This window comes from Pagrus major, chromosome 7, assembly GCF_040436345.1.
Source record: "Pagrus major chromosome 7, Pma_NU_1.0".
Lineage (NCBI taxonomy): Eukaryota > Metazoa > Chordata > Actinopteri > Spariformes > Sparidae > Pagrus > Pagrus major.
Window position 1 is genome coordinate 22,097,573 of NC_133221.1, and position 18,620 is coordinate 22,116,192.

General features: G+C 40.7%; 1 protein-coding gene across 2 annotated transcripts; it reads right to left on the minus strand.

The window, feature by feature from the left end:
- Positions 1-21: 21 nt before the first annotated feature.
- Positions 22-18,351, minus strand: kif5aa (kinesin family member 5A, a). 2 transcript variants are annotated; one of them, XM_073470467.1, is made up of 28 exons: positions 18,223-18,351; positions 13,799-13,886; positions 13,617-13,690; positions 13,078-13,182; positions 12,884-12,932; positions 12,663-12,718; positions 12,471-12,558; positions 8,767-8,891; positions 8,506-8,610; positions 7,387-7,535; positions 6,892-7,040; positions 6,622-6,800; positions 6,228-6,296; positions 5,858-6,064; positions 5,074-5,220; positions 4,799-4,987; positions 4,572-4,689; positions 4,423-4,478; positions 4,072-4,175; positions 3,742-3,843; positions 2,730-2,790; positions 2,498-2,569; positions 1,917-2,021; positions 1,223-1,439; positions 907-1,075; positions 591-670; positions 405-444; positions 22-100 (listed from the first exon to the last, which is right to left on the minus strand). In XM_073470467.1, the coding sequence occupies exons 1-28, from the start codon at positions 18,349-18,351 to the stop codon at positions 22-24; spliced, it is 3,111 nt and encodes a 1,036-aa protein (XP_073326568.1). The 2 variants fall into 2 exon arrangements, with proteins under 2 accessions (XP_073326568.1, XP_073326567.1); XM_073470466.1 differs by having other exon boundaries at positions 4,072-4,178; positions 4,417-4,478.
- Between the last annotated feature and the right edge of the window lie 269 nt (positions 18,352-18,620).

The following is an 18,620-nucleotide window of genomic DNA, read 5'->3' on the forward strand; positions in this document are numbered from 1 at the left end:
CTTTGTTAATTTACCATGGCATTAACTCGCAGCGGTCTCCTGCTGAATGATGTAGTGCCTGTTTGAATCATCCACCTCGCTGCCACAGTGAACCTCACTCCTGTTAATGCAGACACACAAACACAACACTCAGTACACAACGATCAAAATCATGTGCTTTGCGTCACTTCGACTGGACTACTTTTAAAACAGTGCCATCAAGTGTGGGAGATCAAACTGACAAGAACTTTGAGTTTTCATTTCATCTAAATTCAAAGGCTCTGGCACAAATGTATTCAGTCCGAACTTTAAGTTACAGAACTAAATAATACTGTTTCATTTCATTTCATTAATAAAGATTTATTCTAATCAAGTCTTAAGTTAGTTACACTTTCAGTTTACTGTTATCCTATTGTTATCCTCACCTGTTGTCATTGATGTCTCTCGTTTCACTGATGCTGTTACCTGTTGGAAACAAAGCAGTTTGATTTCATGCATCGATATAAAACAAGGGACACTGGGCTCTTCACAATAAACATCAACATTTGTATGCACATATACATATGTGAACAACAGTTTGTACACAGACAGCTGTGTGCTTTTGTACTCACCGTTGTCAATGTTGAGTGGGAAGGACTCCAGTATGTCTCCATTATATCTGCCTGCTCTGTAACCCAATGCTGTGGAAACTCTGTTAACACCAAACAGGAAAACAAGCACAGTCAGATACAAGTGCAGTATGTGACTTTACAAGTGATGTAGAGTCATCCTGTAATTTGAAAATCTAGAGGTGGACAGTGAAGAAAGGAACACAGTGGCAAAACAATTCAGACTCTTCCTGGCCTCAAAAATGTAATTATGGACAAATCTGACTTTTGACCTTGCATTGACTGGCTGGATAAAGTGGAAGTAAGGATTTTAACTCACGTGTTGCTCTGGACGGAGTTGGGGTTGCAGTTGGCGGGGTTGGGCTGTGTCACGTTGCTCTGGAAGAGGGCGTTGCTGTAGGTGTTGGCGTGTTCAGTGGCACGGATGTAAGTGTAGAACGGGTTGGTGGGAGAGCAGACGGGCAGCTGCTTCGGTCTCACTGGCTTGGCTGTCGGGATGATAAAGCAATGTCAGGTTTAGTGTCCAACTGTTATGAAACTGGGTCACTGTTACTGCAGTTACTGTTAAATAAAATCAAGTCAGTTCAAAATGGCGTGCGTTTCAGACATTTCGCTTAAGAGAATTTCCATAGTACCGATCTGTGCTGCATGGGGGCGCCTCAATGCGCTCTTTGCCCTCATTGCGTCCTTGATGCGGTCGACCTCCTGCTGGTAGCGCCGACGGTCCATCATGGCACCCTCCTTGGCATCCCTCAGTGCAGTCTCCAGGGCCTTAACTCTCTCAGCAGTAGACCTAAGACGTTTCTCCAACTTTGGAAGCTCACAACGCAGATCTGCATTGTCACGAACCAGCTGGAGGGGCAGGGAGAGAGGGATGACACAGTGGAGAAAAATGGGATGTTCATGGAAGAGAGAAAACAGAGAGAAGAGGGAGAATGTGTAGCCAAGTAAACAACGACACTTCAGTTGAATGTTAACTAATCTAACGGGAATAATAATCCAAAAAACACATAATTACAGTATATGACACAATATAATTTATTAGTCACTTCCAAATTGCTCTTCACTTCCACAGGTCACAAAGAAAATGACATCTAGGGCCAAAAACTGAATAATTTATTTTGTCACAAAAAGATTGTAGGCTTCAAGCTTGCTGTAATTACTTAAAGTGTGTTTAAAATGGCAGAAGATATGCAACGTTGTGCACGTGGCTAGGAAATTACTTCACAAAATGGCTGTATCTCTTGGAATGAAACTACCCAAAACTACAGACTGTGTTTAAGTCACTAAAGGTGACAGTTCCTCTCTTCCATTGTGTGTGTTTCTTACCTGTTTGTGAACCTTTGTAAGTTGGTCCAGGTTATTCTCAAGAAAGGAAATCTTCTGCTTCTGGGTGCAAGACCCCCCGCTATCATCAGGTTCCATTTCGGAACTCTGCAGAGAGGACGAGGAAGCAGGAAGATGAGACAATAAACACAAAGAAAACTAGGAGAGGATGTTTTCTATTGTCAAGTGGCAGAAAAGTGAGGTAACATCTGATGGGGGCTGACAAAAGCGATTACCATGAGAAGACCTTCCATTGTGGAACAACCTTACACCTCTCAGTTGTCAATACACTATAGATACAATAAAATGTGCCAAACATTTTAGGCCAAAAACATGTAGAGTTGTTATCATTGTCAGAGCATCCTGTCTGCTCTTTAATCTCCTGGTCCTCACAAAAAGTGTAAAAGTTCTTGTGTTGTATCCATGATATCAAAAAGTGAAGCGGATTAGAGGGATGCAGGATGTTGTTGGTGTTATCAGGTGGTATTCAGGTCACAGAATTCTTAATACCGCCTTAGCATGATTAAAAAAAAAAACAAATTTCCTAAGTTACTGCCTTCTGTCATCGTCTTTGAGCTGCTTACTTTTTTAACCCGCGACGTGAGGTCTTGAACGAACAGCTTGCGCAGGTTGTGGAGGGTCTGGAGTTCGCGGGCCTGGAGGACACACAGATGGAGAGGAGGTTAAGAAGACAACTCTGGACACTGTGGTGTAACAAAGAGGTTATACAGAAGGAAGGAGAGCAGAGAGACACAGCAGGGGATGATGTTTCAGAGGGGACAGAGGTGGACATTGAGTGTTGTGTATTATACTCACGACAGTCTCCTCCAGACCCTTCAAGTCCTGTTTAGTCTGCTCGTGGCGCTCATGCAGGAATCTGACGGGTAAAGCAAAATCTTTGTTACAAATAAGGCCATATTTCTGTGTAGGCTACTTCAGTCAGTCAATCAATCAAACTTTATTTATAAAACACCTTGCAGACAAATAAAAAAAATGCAATTCAATACTGTAAATGTGATTGACAAGTGCAGGAAGTTAGAAAAATAAACATGGATTCAAAAGAGACCCCTCAGCCCCACAAAGGTTAATAGAATAAGACAAGCAATAAAAGATGGGTAGTTAATAATAAAATATAAAAGTAAGATAATACAAGCAACAATAAAAATTGAATCATTAAATACTACAAATAGAAATTGATATAAGTTGAAAAAACAAAATAGAATAAATAAATAACATATATAAAGTATAAATACTAAAACCATAAAATGATAAAAACACTACATATCTATGTGTTGTTTAGAGTGCCCTCTGCTGGAATTTAATGGTGCACTATGTGGCTTTGAGAAAGAATTTCAACCTCAGAAACATTTACAATGTTAATAAGGATTAATGCGGTAATAATATAAACTCTTTATAATAATATAAACTGTTTGATATACAGTATTTCATAAACTAAATAAATAAGCTGTCAGAGGGATATCAGGTCCCCAGAATGCTGATTGAAGCTAGAAAGGTGGCTTCTTAGAAGTGTCCTGCAAATATAAACAAAGCAAAACAGTGTGAAACTGTGTTGTCCTGTGATGACAGTCTGTTTATTTATTCAGTCGTGAAAATCAAGGAATGATAATTTCCAAAAGTAGATAGTGCACCTTTAAGAGAAGGGAACTGAACTTTATCAATAATCAGCAGCAGCATCAACTGCTGACTGCTACCATCTGCTGTAGCAAATGTAATCTACTTCCCACACATTCAGTACTCGACATTCAGAAATGTTTTAAATCAACATGGAGTAGTGAAGTGTGAGAAAATGGACGTCTCCAACACTTACGAGAGCTCCTCCAGGCGCTCGCTCTTGGAGCTGTCCTGACTCTTCAGGCGTTCAAAGTCAGCACGAACTTGAGCCAGCTCCAGCTCCAGCTTGGAGTTACGACTGCAGGGGTGACACAATAACACGAATGTTTGAAAGGTAAGATTAAATAAATATAAAGCAAACCTGTTTATTTCACAAATAAAAAATGCTAAACTATGCATGCAGTATTCAAAGATGTATGTAATACTGTCAATAATAATGACAGCATATAATGATTTGTAAGAAGAAATGATGACATCTGCAGTATGTTTGTGTAAATAGAAAGAACTAATTAACATGGCCACGCACTCAGTGAGCTCATCAATGATCCTCTGCTTCTCATTGATCTCATCCCGGAGGCGGGCCAGCTGCTTGTGATGGAGGCCACGGTGAGACTCCCCCTGCTGGCGAATCTTCTGGAAATGAAAAGAGCAAATATCTCTTCAGAGATGCTGGCTCCAGCACTGAAAACTGTAAAGTCAGTTAAATCAAAAAAGGCACATCATGTGTTTGAGATGATTCTCTGGAGCAACGGAAGTCATGATATGTCACACGAGTCAAATCTGAACAAAAAGTACTTTACTTGTATCCTATTCTGGGATGAAAGGATGCACATGTCAGAATTTCAACAAATATACTCAGGTTGTTTCTTACCTTCACATTACCCTCCTCAGTTTCACCCTTCTCTGCCTCCTTCTCCTCCTGCACAGAGTTATCTGAAAAACAAAGAAAGCATTCACGAGAGAATTACAACCTTAAATCTTCAGGCAAATTCCTGAAAATTTTTTTTTTTTGTGCGTTCATGTTACCCTGGTCTTGCAGCTTGGCCAGTTCCTCGCTCAGAGAATCGTGGCTCTCCTCCAGCAGCCTCTTCTTCTGCTCCACGCTCTGCATGTACTCCGTCAGAGAGCGGATCTTAGCCTCATGCTGTATCAACACAAATGCACACACAAGATATTAAAAAAACAACATAAAAACCCAGCAATGACAAACTACAACACTAAATCTCTTCCCCTCCCTGTCCCTCGACCCTCACCTGAGAGATGAGGAGCTGGCAGGAGGAGAGCTCCCTCCCGGTCTCCTCCATCTTGCGGTGGCACTCCAGCTGCATGTTCTCCAGCTGGCGGCAGCGCTTCACCATGCTCTTCACCTCCGACTTGATCTTGCTGATGTAGAGGCGAGCCACGGTGAACTCCTCCTCGATCGCACCGCTAATCTCCACCGGCTGAGGACAGAACAGGAGACTCAATAAGACCACTCACTTTATTATCTGTTGCAACTACAGTCTTTTTCCACTGTGATCCAACTCACCAGCTTGATCTCCCCGTTGCCCACGATGGTGCTGAACTCGCTGAGGTCCCTCATCAGACCGTTGAGGACGTCAGCGATGCGTTTCCTCTGCTGACCGCTCACTTCCTGCATACGAGACAGCTCCGCCTCAAGCTCCATCAGACTGGCCTGTTACAGAGAAAAAGACAGGAAAAGAGATGTAGTAAGGATCACTGAACCAGAAAACACAGATCCACACATATTTTAAGTATTTAAATAGAATATATAAATCTGGTCCAGGGTCATTAGAGCTTTATTCAAAGATGAACTGTGCAAGATTTAATCTAATCAGACTCATGATCACTGAGTTATCGCCATTTAAAATGATCAGGTTGCTAGCCCCACCTGTGGGTGAAATGCCATCAAATTCTGCAGGATTGCTGTGAAGAGCTGTGTGCACCTGTCATTTAAATGTGATTGCACAATGCTTGCAAGTATTATGGCGGTTTAAATTTGGCCACAAGGAGAAGAAATTGACATCCAACTACAAGGAAACAGTATTGAATCACAAAATTCAAGTTTTTTATCCAGTCATTCAAATGTTTATGTACCACGATGAACATTATGGGACTAAAAAACCCACTTGGCAGAGGCAATAAGCTTTTCTTCCAGCAGTATTTTCCATTGGAGGCTGCTCTCCTATAGCAGGTGCTTGTCTCTGTAGTGCAGTGAGCAAGCAAGCGTGTCCTTCTGTTCCTCCTCCTGTCACTGAATTTATCTCTCTTTCTGTCAATCACACATTCACAGTATTTCTCTGAAAGCGTACCATTTTCTGGGACAGCTGGTCAGCCAGCAGCTGGTTCTGCAGCCCTTTCTCCTCCACCTCCTGGCTCTTCTGGTCGTAGTTGATGGCCAGCTCCTCCAGAGCCTGCAGCACCTCCTTCACCTCGGCCTTGGCGCAGTCGCTCTCCACCTGCAGCCTGCCGAGTTCAGCCTGGACCTTGTCTCCATCACCTTTGGATGAGGCCAGGAGCTGGAGAGAAAAGTGAGGGAGGAGACGGATGAGGACCTGTATGTTGTCCAGTCCTCAGATCTTTAATGGATAATTGTTTTTAAGCTTCAGTTTGGAAAGTGTAAAGATCCCCTCCATCGTAGTATTGTGTGTGCATACAGTGTGTGTTTGTGTATGTGTGTACCTCATCCTGGTCCAGCATCTGCTGCTTCAGTTTCTCCACTAACTGGCACTGCAGGTTGATCTCATCATCCTGTATAAACATGATATTATCATGAGTACAAGCCGCACTTCCATCCAGACTCAATCAAACAAATGTGTGTATGAAAATATGTGACACAGGCACTTTTTAGGCTTAATCTCGTTTGTCCATAATTGTTTTCCATGTATATATCTGTAATTGGATCTCAGTGTAAACACAAATTAAAAGGACACAAAAAATGTCTGTATATCTCTTTGAATATAAAAATGACATCTGCATTTACACCATCCACAGGTGGAATTCAAGTACAGCTAAAATAGAAAACTAATGAAAAGTGTCTGTTGTAATCTGTATCTTTGTATTTTTGTGTTTGGACCTTGTCATCCAGCTGCTTGTACAGCTTGCGGATCTCCTCCTCGTACTTCTGACGCTCCTCCTCGGAAATGCGGACCACAATGGAGGAGGTGTCATTGTCCAAAATGGGGCGCTCCTCCACAGACTCGATACGGGTCACCACATCGGACGTGGTGCGCTCGGTCTCGGGCACGTCCTCTCCTGATGAAAGGAGGATGGATAAACAAACACATGAGAATAATGCAGTATTGTTTGACATCAGCACAGAATAGTTGAAGTTATTCAGTCTCACCGTTTCTCCAGCGGTTGAGCTCAGCCTCCAGCTTCTGGATGGTGTCCTTCATAGTCTTGTTCTTCTCCTTCTCCTTCTCGTACTTCCTCTTCCACTGCTCGGCCGTCAGCTCCAGGTTGACAGAGGCGGAGTTCCTGATGGTCTTGGCACTGTGACAGAGGACGGACACAGAGAAATATTTGTATGAGAAATATGTTTTGTTAACATTTAGAGTAGATTATTTGCACAAAGTTCAGCTCCATGCCTGAGATATTCCTCCAACCTTCTGGCTCAAAAGAGATTAATACCTTTCTAGTCAAAGAACATTATATTCTCAAAATAAATATTTAATGAGTACAATATAATCAAGTCATTGCGTTCCTTTTGGGGGGGAAAGTGTTCGGTTTAGGTCATGGCAGCATGTGAATAAACTAAGTAACCGATTTCCCCTGTCACACAAATACTGTGATAATTCCTTTACAAAGATGCATTGACTGTATCCACGGATTTCTCTACCGTTGTCCAAACATCAGAGTTGACTTGGTCTCTGCGTCATTGTAGCTGGAGGGAGAGCAGCAGATGAACATTGTGGTGCGACAGTTCCCACCAAGGGAGTCCTGCAGGATGCGGGTCATTTTGCTGTCACGGTACGGCACGTGACTTTTCTGCAGGAGGAGAGAGAGGAGGAGGGGGAGGGAGGAAAGATGATGAGAGAAGATACAGAAAGTAGAGAGGAGAGAAGAAAGGAGTGAGATTAAAAAGGAAAACAGAGGAGAGAGAAAAAAGATCAAGATCAAGATACAATTTGGACCCAAAAGAATGAAAGAAATTCATGTAGACCTGGTTTTGTAATTCTGCACTGATTCATCAGACGGTTATATTCTGCAAAAACGTACAGTCTCTCATCCCTCTCAATTTCTCGATTTTGGAATTTTACAAAATGCAAAACTGCTGTCAAAAGTAACAGATTGATTGTGCCGCATCCAACTAATCTTATAAATGGCAGGGAAAGTTTTGGCATCTGAGTTGGCAGAAAGGAAAGAAGGGTGCGGCTTCTGGGACGGATGCACCTTATTAACAAGTAGACAGGAAGGACAAAAAGCTATTACATTACATTACAACAGTGTAAGAAATGGGAGAGGAAGGTTACTTGTTACTTGTAAATATCTCAATCTATTTTGCTGATCTATTTTACTTTAAAGGTGCAATATGTAAGAAATGGATTCCTGTTGAATTCATACTCAAAACAAACAGGGGGCAGCATAACTGCTAATAACTGTAGCTACCATTAGCTAGTTAGCTCAGATAGCTGTGCACCAGGGGAGCGTCTGTGTTCACAGCACTAGCATAAGGACCTTTGGACCAGGACGGTTAGCCCCGCCCCGCCCTGTCCTGTCCTGGTCCAAAGGTCCTTGAAATCGCTAATTTCAGTAGATCTTTGCAACACATCACATAGATCTCATTATGTCAAAACTGCTATTTAATCTTTTTTTTTTTTAATGTTTTCAACTAAAATTCTTACACACTGCACCTTTAATCCAGGTCTATATTTCTCCTGATGTATTTTACTATCAATCTTAAGGCACACAGGCTAAGTTGTTACTCTATAAGGGAAGTACGGCGAAAATGGCTCACCGTGCCCTCAGCCAAGGCAGAGATGACATTTCCCAGAGCAGAAAGAGACTTGTTGATGTTTTTAGCCTCATCCAGGACGGATCCTGCAGCTCCAGTCTTACTGACCTGGAATAAAGAGAGACAGGGCGAGTGAAGTCAGACATGAGAGACGAACGGCTGAGGAAATACAAAGAAACAGTTAACCTGAGGTCACGTCAAGCAGCGTATTTGCAGGTTGGAAGCTGGTGATTTATTAACGATCTTTCCCTCAGTGTCTCCTACCTTCTCACTGCCAGCCAGATCCACCAGGTAGAGTTTTCCACAAAGTTTCTGCTCGGTCTCCACATGCTCCTGCTTGATGTTGATCAGGAAGATGCTGTGGCTGCGAGAGCTGTGCTCGTTCATGTCTGCACAAAGACAGGCGCAACACATCAGTTAGGGAGACAAATAGAAAAAGAGGTTTCCTACAGTCTTACAACTTTACAGATACACATTTCTTAAATTGCTGTTAAAAGTAGTTTATATTGTATTGTGTTTTGTTTTGATTCATCGAGTCATACTTTAGCCTTTAAGGACCATCAAAAATATTTTTTCATTTCTTTCAAATTACTTTAAAAACAGAAATCACAATAAAAACAAAAATAACTATAAAATTTAAAAATGACACACTCATTTTACAAAACACACAAACTATTATTTACATGCCTTTCTTTTATCTCGTGAAGATTAATTTGAGGTTATTTATCTGTGGATTTGAACTCTGATATCATCATTTTACAGAGTGGAGATAACAAACAGCACTTCTCTAAATGTCTCTCTTCATCGGACCTCCTCACAGACGGTGAGTTCAGGTTTCTCTGCAGATGATATCAGCTCGGTGTCTGCAGAGTGTCGGCCCATTAGTCTGCTATCAGCACACCGCTCTGCAGCACCGTGAGTCAGCAGGCATCAACCAGGAAACAGAGAAGACTGTGCTGCCATCCATCAGTCCATTTCCAAAGCTAGATTATTGTCGGATTTGACTTCTCATAGTGTTACTGTTAAAACATTTTGTATGATTTCTAGATCTGTTTAATTTGTCACCATGAAAAGATTTGTCTTAGCACCCAATCGACATGCAACACCTCTATCATCTCCCTCACGAGCACATCAAACCTCTGAGAAACAAGCCCACACAATCCTCTGGTTCATACTGTCTATTTATGGCTGTCGACTTTAAGTCTTCACACACGGGCAAAAATGAATATTTATAGCGGTCTTGCATGCACCAAGGGACTTCTGCCAGAGCACGAGTTGTAGCTCAGTGTAAAGAGTATGAGAAGGGTCGGACAGTATTTTTTGCTGGCCTTCTCATAGATCAGCTCAATCAATGGATGATTTATTACACCAATGTTCTTTTATAGCAGTCTGAGTTCTCATCTTCACAGACACACAATGGCCAATTCTCACAGGCAATAGCGCTCTGTAGCTGAGTAAGTGCCTGCGTCTGCATAGAAAAATCATTACATAGATACTCTGCTGAACAAAAACATCTATTATTAGTAGTAATAAACATTGCAGTTTTGTCTACCTTACATAAGGCACAAAAAGCTTTGGAGCGGACTTCACATTCTGTAATTAAGTCTTGGACTGGATAGCCAGAAGGTGCATACAGTCTTTCATCAGATCTATTAGCATATATACATGAAGAATCATGAAGATTCAGCATCTTCGTCCTTCTCAACTCATAATTGCGCATAGAGGGGCCTGTTATATTCCTGTTCACAAGTATTACTGATTTACACACATTTTGAACAGCACTGGAAAACAATGATAAATGAGATTAAGCTGTTATTTTTTGGTGGTCTTTAATCTGAAAGAACACTAACTTTCTGGTGATAAAGGTGATTTTTTACATTTCATCTCAGTTGATGTATTCGATATGCTCCATTTAAAATGTGAGCATCACTCTGACCTGTGATTCACCTCGCTGCCTCAGATTATCACCATCAGGAAGCTGCAGTGGTTCGGTTTAAAGTGATTAAAGACTCGCGCTGAGAAGCAGGACTGTTAATGTACGGGCCATTAAATGTCTGCCGCTGCAGCTCAAAATGTCCTACTGATGTGACATGATGGATGAAATACACTACATAAATAGTATTTGGTTAATCTGTAGTTGAATTGACTCCACGATACTCTGTGTTGATTTCTGTGGTGTTAGTGATTAATAATAATAACAAAATCAACAAATGAGATATGTTTTTACAGGGAAAACAACGTTTCTAATCAGAAAAATGCTGAATATCAGGTCCAATAATAGTCACAGCAGATAATCAGTCAAAACATAGTATACAGTATATGGTACATACATGCAAATGCATGTATATTTTACTTTTACTTGTACTTTTGACACTTAGGTACATTTATATATCAGATACTTTAAGACTTCTACTCAAGTACTGTTTGTATGGGTGACTTTTACTCTTGCAAAAGCCATATTTTAACACCATATCTTTACTTTTACTTAACTATGAGTATTTGATACTTAATACAACACTGGTTTCTAGCACTGTAACAGATTTTTAAATGTATCTCTAATTCAGGGCGACGACTCGACAGTGTCAGTCAAATAGATCCTCTAGAATCAGTATGTACACAGGTCTACTGTACACCTGTCCATCACTTTGATGAAAAGGGCTAAACCTCATCACTGATTTCTTGCAAATGTCACAGAGACTCTGATGTGATGACGAACAAACATCCTGAGCACTCAGACACAAAATGCATTAACTCTGAAGAAAGGAGACGTGCACAGGATGAGATTTATTACAACGCAGCAGTCCCGGTGTTTCTGTTGAGCACTGAATCCCAGAGCTCATCTGATCTTTTCACTTCAGTCGACTTCAGCCCGGTGAGTCAGCACAAGACTCCACCACAGAAAAATAAATGAATACGCTGTGCTGGCCTGTTGCTTAAGGAGCTTCTTTATTGTATTTTCACCTTTTGAACGCCTCCACTGCAATACGAAGTCTGTCTGTTAAAAATGATTTAGTTTAAAAGTCTTACTTGCTCAAAAGAAATGTGATTAATTACGTCAGCGAGGTACGATCATTGTTTTTCTTGCTTTTTTTCGGTATACCTCCCACACATTAGAGCAATCCCACTGACAGTAAGACAAATGCTTACTCTGTTGCAACATTGTCATGGATGTGATGTAGTACAATCTGGTAATTAGGTCACCAGTTATTTTTAGCTGTTTTTTTACACTGCAATGAAATGTTTTAAAAATCAAGCTAAAGCACCACTGTGACCTGTAAACCTGCAGCATTGGAGCCATGATTCAGTTATTATTACTGGATGTATAATTACTGGACCACAGAGGAGTGAGTCAGCAGCATGGAGGCCAAAACAAGGTGCAGGAAATATGGATCAGAGAGCTTTTATTTCTCGTATTTTGAAGGTAACATCCATCAAAGATAAAATACCGAATACTGCAGCGCACTGCAGTCTGAAACCAGTTTATTAAGGGAGCAAAGAGCGAGGGCTGTTTCTCTTTATTACAAGGAATGATTTTATTGAGAAAATGGCTCCAGGCAGAGATGTTGCTCTGCTTCGTCAGTCACTGCCAGTTACATTACAAAGGACTCCATCTGACAGGATCTTATTTTTTTTCATGGGAGTGAATGAAGCTTGAAAATTACAGCGGGCTATAACACGAAGATTACATAACAAGACACAATAACAGGCTACATGATGTCACATCACGCATCAGTAACGAGTAGTGAGTGCAACTGCTGGCACTGAAGGGAAACTAGACCTCGTGCTCTGATATGGAAGAGGAGGAATAAGAGAACTTACTTTATTCTTAAGATGGACGCCTAAAAATGTTTCACTGTAAGCATTTTACTTTTAGGCTGTTTTCCTATTGTCTTAAATTGCATTAGTCATGTACCCTCTGTATATCATGTGGTGCAATAATTCTGTAGTATTCTGAGATAAAGACTCACTGGTCACAGCAACATGGCGGTTAGATTTGCCCTCATCGATCACGTCCATAACCTCATCGGGGCTGGAGACAAAACGCTCAGTGCATCCCTGAGGGACAAGAGGAAACAAAAGAGAGACAGAATTAATATTGTGGATCTGATGCAGCACAAATACTAGTTTTCACCTAAAAAGACGACATATAAAGCACAAACCTTGACATATGGCACCCTGTTCTTGTCCTCATGGACAGATAGGTTGGTCTTTGTCACTGAAGAACGGAGAAAATTTCCAGTGATGAGTGTTTTTAAGTATTAAAACAAAGTGTGACACAGCCATGCAGTAGTTATACTGGTGCTACATTCATTTATATTTCACAATTTGGCAAATCAAAATACTGGTGCAGGTGATTCAGGAAGAACTCATTAGCACTAACCATCCAGAAGGTCACGGATTTTATCCATGTAGATTTCAAAGTATGAAACCTGTGGAGAGGGAAAAAAAATTGGGAACCACATTTCTCATCAAACAAACAAAAAAAAAGGTGCAGTTTTTTATTGTTGTGTCCAAACACAAACCAACACAGTCATAACATAAGAAACACAACACAAGACTCATCAAACACAGTACCTTGATGTGGAATTCCAGGTTTTCATCCATGGCAAAGATGTGGTTGAAAATGTCCTCGGCGATGCGAGGAATGATACCCATCTGGTGAGGATCGTGCAGCTTGCCCTGAAACAGGAAGTCACAGATAAAAGGTATAATTAGTTTTTTTTCATGCTTCTTATTACTGTTTTTATTGCATGTATGGTATGTGGCCAATATTCTGTTTTTAATGCTTTGTTCTATGTTTTTGTTAATTTTATTTACAGCCCTTTGAGGTACGACATTGGGGTATGATCAACTTTGATTTGACTTGACTTGAATATGTAGACCAAGCACGATTAGAAAAGAATAAAAAACATTGTTGAAGGAAACTTAATTAAATCTCAGTAATATAAATTGAGAAACAATGTAAATGCATTGATTCATACTTCTAAGAAAATGTCAAAAAGACCCAAAACCCACTCCCCCCAAAATGCTTGATAAATGGAACAAAAAATAACCAATGACAAATAAGAGAAACTTTAAAGAAATAGTTTTTCTTTTTTGCTTGGAGCACTGACCTCCATGGTGTGAGTCTTCCCGGAGGAGGTTTGTCCATATGCGAAGATAGTGCCATTGTATCCAGACAGCACATCTATGAGAAAAACAGAATGACCAATGAGACAACAGGACACACACTTAAATGTCAAATATGTCAAATGTAAATATCAAACATATTTTGACTGTGTCAAATCATCCATACCTTTGACAATCTGCTTGGCGCAGGTGTTGTAGACCTGCTCCTGGGTGGTGTTGGTCGGAAACACCCGATCAAAGGAGAAGGACTTCCCCTGTGAAGAGAATGAACAACAACAAACAGTTAACAAAAAATATAAAAGATATGTTTGTTTTGCTCTCTGAATTGTGATCAGATTTTTCGGTTTAATCTCAGAACAGTCAAATAATTAAGTATTTAATCTTAGATGTTTTATTCAACTAGGGAAAGCAGCCTAACAACAAAGACACAATAATGAAGATCAATCATATAGTGTCCTTAAAACAAGATTAAAGGAGCACTTTAATCTCTGTTGTAGAGGCTAGTCATCTTTCAAGGCTTTGGGAAATGACGTCATCCCTGTGATGTGGTCAGTGCCTCACCGCATTAAATTGACTGACTTATCATCTTGCACATGCCTGACCGTGATAGAATGAAAGATACTGTATAATATAAAATGTGTGTGTCATTCTTAAACCTTTAAATGTCATATCTCACAGTAAAACACAGATTAATGTTACGGGCCAACACATCATATTGTTGTTGTCAAAAAACAAGCTGCAATAACTAATTTTAACACAAACAAATGTGTTCATGACAAGATGACATATATATATATTCAAAAAGAAACATCATCCCAATCCAGACATGCAGGTGAATTTGCTACCATGTGTGGATGGTTTGTTCAATGCTGCTTTTATCTTGCCATCAGTAAGCACACAATAGAAGATGGTATCAGCAGAGAGTGAGAAAGCTATGCAGTGTTTCTTTGTCCCTGCTTCTCTGAGCCATATTTCATCCAGGACCTGGCAACTAGAGACAATAGACCAAGGTCGTTTATAAAAAATAAAAAAACAGCTCTTTTCCATTACTGGCTTTATATCTAACATGGGAACAAAGTCATTTGAAAGACAGTACCGATACAGTTTTTTTTATAGCTGTGTATCCACTAAGGTGCTATTAGCAGCTTTTCTGCAGCACCCCCATGTGTAGCTAGCTTGTCAGTCCTAATAAGCTTCTTTTACTTTTCTGTTAGCATCTCTAACTCTGTGGGTTTTCTTGTTGAAGGTTTTCTCATCAGACTTTTATTTGCTTGAGTTTTCTATACACAAGATAAATACTGTTTTACTGGATTATATAATTTGAATGATTATTTTGTTAGTACTAATGAACTACAGCTCCCATGAGGCGTTGACAATGTACCAAGGCTCATGGGGAATGTTTTTGCTAAATGGCAATCAGCCTTTTATTTTTGTAAATGAAACACATTGGCATTTTGGGAAATATAATAATTAACTCTCTTGCTGAGGGTTATTAAGAGCTGCTGTATGATAAACATGAATATACAGCCAGGAGACCGTTAGCTTAGCTTAGCTTAGCTTAGCACAAAGACTGGAAACAGGCGGAATCAGCAAGCCTGGTTTTTCCAATGGGAACAAAATCTGCCAACCAGCACCTCTGAAGCTCAGTAGTGAACACATTTTAATCTTGTTTGTTAAATCTGTGCAACAACTGAACTGTAAAAATTAAAAGTCAAGGTTTTAAAGGGCTTAGCCTAAATGTTAAACTGTTTCTTGGCCAGGCCCAGTTACTTCCTGGAGTCTCAGCTGGTTGCCTGGCAACCTCACATTGTAAACAAGGCTTTAGCCAGGCTAGCTTTTTCCCCTGCCCAGTCCTTGTACGAAGCTAAGCTAATGGTCTCTTGGCTCGATATATTCACGTTAATTGTACAGCAGCTCTCCAAGAAAGTGAATCAGCATATTTCCAAGAATAGCAATGTATTCAATTTGCTAAGCTACAAAGCACAACATTCACTAGAACTCTGCTTTAAGCAGGTGCTAAGCCCAGCTAACTTTGTGCTTTGTCAACAGTGTTAGCTATCTAACGTCTTCAGGCTGTGTGCTCATAAATATGTGAGTTGCGTCAATCTTCTCATCTAACTCTTGGCAAGAAAGTGAAAAAGCATATTCCTATGAATGATAAATGCTCAAATTTTACTGTCTGGTAGGGCTGTAGACACACATTTGCATAGAATATGAACTTGTTTTGGCTTTTCAGAAAAAAAGGATTAAATAAACGCTCTTTAAGAAGATACATTGAGAACAGAAGGACCTTAGAGTCTTTTTAATTTTTCAGAATGAATTTCACTGAGACTAATAGATTAACTTGTGCGCACCACAAGGAAGTAGGTCAGCCATTACAGGAAGATGAAGCTCCCACACACTGCTCACAGAAAGTGCAAAGCTCAGCAGAAACTACATGACAACAACAACACACTCTTCTCCGTCTTTTGATTTATACATTGTCTGCCGTCATTTCGGGGTCACATTCGGCATTCATGCAGCAGTTTGGCATTTTATTTTGGACCACTTCAAGCATTAAATCCACAGGAATATATTTTGTTTATTTCAAACATTGTCCCTCAAAATAAATCAGCTCCTCCTACAAGACAAACAACCTTTGTGTGACACACAGAAGAGTGACTCAGCCCTGAAAAGCCTCCCTGCAGAAACCATCCTATTAAACCCCTGAATGTCACCGTCCCATCTGATACAGAGGCCACAATGCAACACAATAACGTGAGGTGCCAGAACACAAGCCGTATTAAATGTCATTAACAAATTGACTCATCTGCAGACCGCCTCCATGACAGAGTGATTTAGCAGAGAGAGACATTCAGTCCCAGGATGAGGGAGGGAGGAGGCACAGAAAGAGACATAAAAATGCAGATGGATGAGCAAAGGAGAGACAAGGGCAAGAGAGAGAGACAGAGCGAGAGAGAGAGAGAGAGAGAGAGAGAGAGAGAGAGTGAATGAGACAAAAAATGTCAGACAGAAAGAGAGACAGACAGACAGATGGAGCCAGAGACAAGAGAAAGCAGGTCAGTCAGTGATGCATGAGCTCGGTGAGTGATTATTGATCTTCCCTGTAAGCAATTAGAGAGATCACTTTCTGACTCTACTGTCCATCGTCATGCTGAGAGGGTAGAGAAAGGTCGAGATGTTTCCATTACGGCCGGAGAAAGTTCCAATGTGGTTCCTATTATACCTTTCCTTTCACCGCTCCATGTAGTCCTCATGTTCTCTATTAATGTTTCTTCCTCACACATGACAAACAACATCTAACGAGGAACAAGCAGCAACAAACGAGCAAAAATGCCAACAAAATTTAGAAAATGGTGTGAGAATTCTGGAGAGCACCAGCTTTAATTTTTTACAGGCTGATGTGGAGGCAATCCTTTAATTAAATCAAACTAAAAGCCTGTGGCATTTAATTTGGCCTTAACATAGGAGGAATTCGAAATTATTTTGGCTTCCTGTAATGGGAGAAATTCAAATTCATGTCAGTGTTTTTTAAAATGTAAATGTGAACCACATGGCAAAGGTCAAATCACCAGCCTGAACGACATCTATTCAACAAAATCGCAATTTTAGTAAACAGATATTGTGTCTGTAATTAAATACTGCATCTATACAACTGTATAAAAAAAACAAGTGACAAAATTCTGCCAGTGTACCTAGATTATGTCAGTTTATTTCCTAAATCAACAAGTCAAGATTTTTCTAGAAATAAGTGAAGAAGACAGATTTCTGCCCAACAAATTCAGGAAATTGGCACTTAAAATAATCAGATTTTTAAAAAAATAAAACTAACAAAAATCTGATTCAAGAGTTTTATATGAAGATTTTACATATATGATCTTCTGCTGTTAAACATGTAGCAATAAAAGAGTCTGGATCATGTTTTACTTGCAAAGAATGGGTGTTTTCACCCTTGAGCACCTTAAGTAAACAAGACATGCAGCATCATCAGATGGACCAACATATCTCCAAAACGCAACATCTACTCTACTACAAAGATCATCTGTGGACTTCACCTCTGCACCAGCAGGTCTATACACCGTATGTGTCTGCATGTGTTACTGGCACGTGCTGAGTAATGAAGCCACCCCCTCAGGCAGCATTAAGGACAGATTAATTAGGCTAATTACCTGAAACACACAGACTGAATGAATGGATGGAGCCATCAATATCAATGGAAAATAGTTTACATTAAAGCCTGTTATTAATTACCTTTGAGGGATGTATATTTTGAATCAGGATTATCAAAGAGGGCCAGAAGTGACTGATACAGGCTGGATAGGTTTCATTCACAGGCTCCACAGTGCAGCCCTGGTCAGCTGATGCTACAGGCCAGTTTGCGCATTTTAACAACATAACATATATTTGTGTTTTTGTCGTGTTAAGGCAAAGACAGATTTCAGGGGTTAAGGTGTGACATATCCCTGCATGTGCTGCCCCAATTATCATGTCAATCCCGCCGATCCACGACCCAAACAGAGGGTTTGGGTCGAGCTCATGATTTATTGATGAAGGGCCTGGATGCACAACAAAGCGCCTCCCGTCACTTACCCCGACGACGACGGAGTCATCCCCTTGAAATTTGGGGAGAAACTGGTCCCCGCGTACAATCTCCGACTGGTTCAGGGGGCGAAAGCGACACAGCACTTTTATGTTGCACTCCGCTGGGACATCGGCCATTGCGCAGATTCAAGGAGGAGGAAGGATGCTGCTGCTTTCTGCTGAGAGGAGGGATGCTGCCGAGGCGAGCAGGGGCCTGATGTGACGGTCCAAAATAAACGACGAGCAGTGCGCACTGACTCCGTCCTGCTTCGTCGAGAGGACGGTGGAGACGGTTTTATCCTGACAGGCTGAGACTAGGCTGCAATTTATTTATGCGCAGCTGGCTGGTGTTTTCTTGTCGCAGTGAGGCGGGCTAAATTAGATGTCAAAGCGCAAAACGATTCCCT

What these genes read in the sequence shown, in the direction of transcription:
- kif5aa (XM_073470466.1), bottom strand. Translation starts at nt 18,351, where the DNA reads ATGGCCGATGTCCCAGCGGAGTGCAACATAAAAGTGCTGTGTCGCTTT. An exon ending in AGATGCTGGACCAGGATGAG is followed by an intron (nt 6,065 to 6,227) that starts GTACACACATAC and finishes TTTTCTCTCCAG; the next exon opens with CTCCTGGCCTCATCCAAAGG. An exon ending in AGAGACATCAATGACAACAG is followed by an intron (nt 101 to 404) that starts GTGAGGATAACA and finishes CTGCATTAACAG; the next exon opens with GAGTGAGGTTCACTGTGGCA.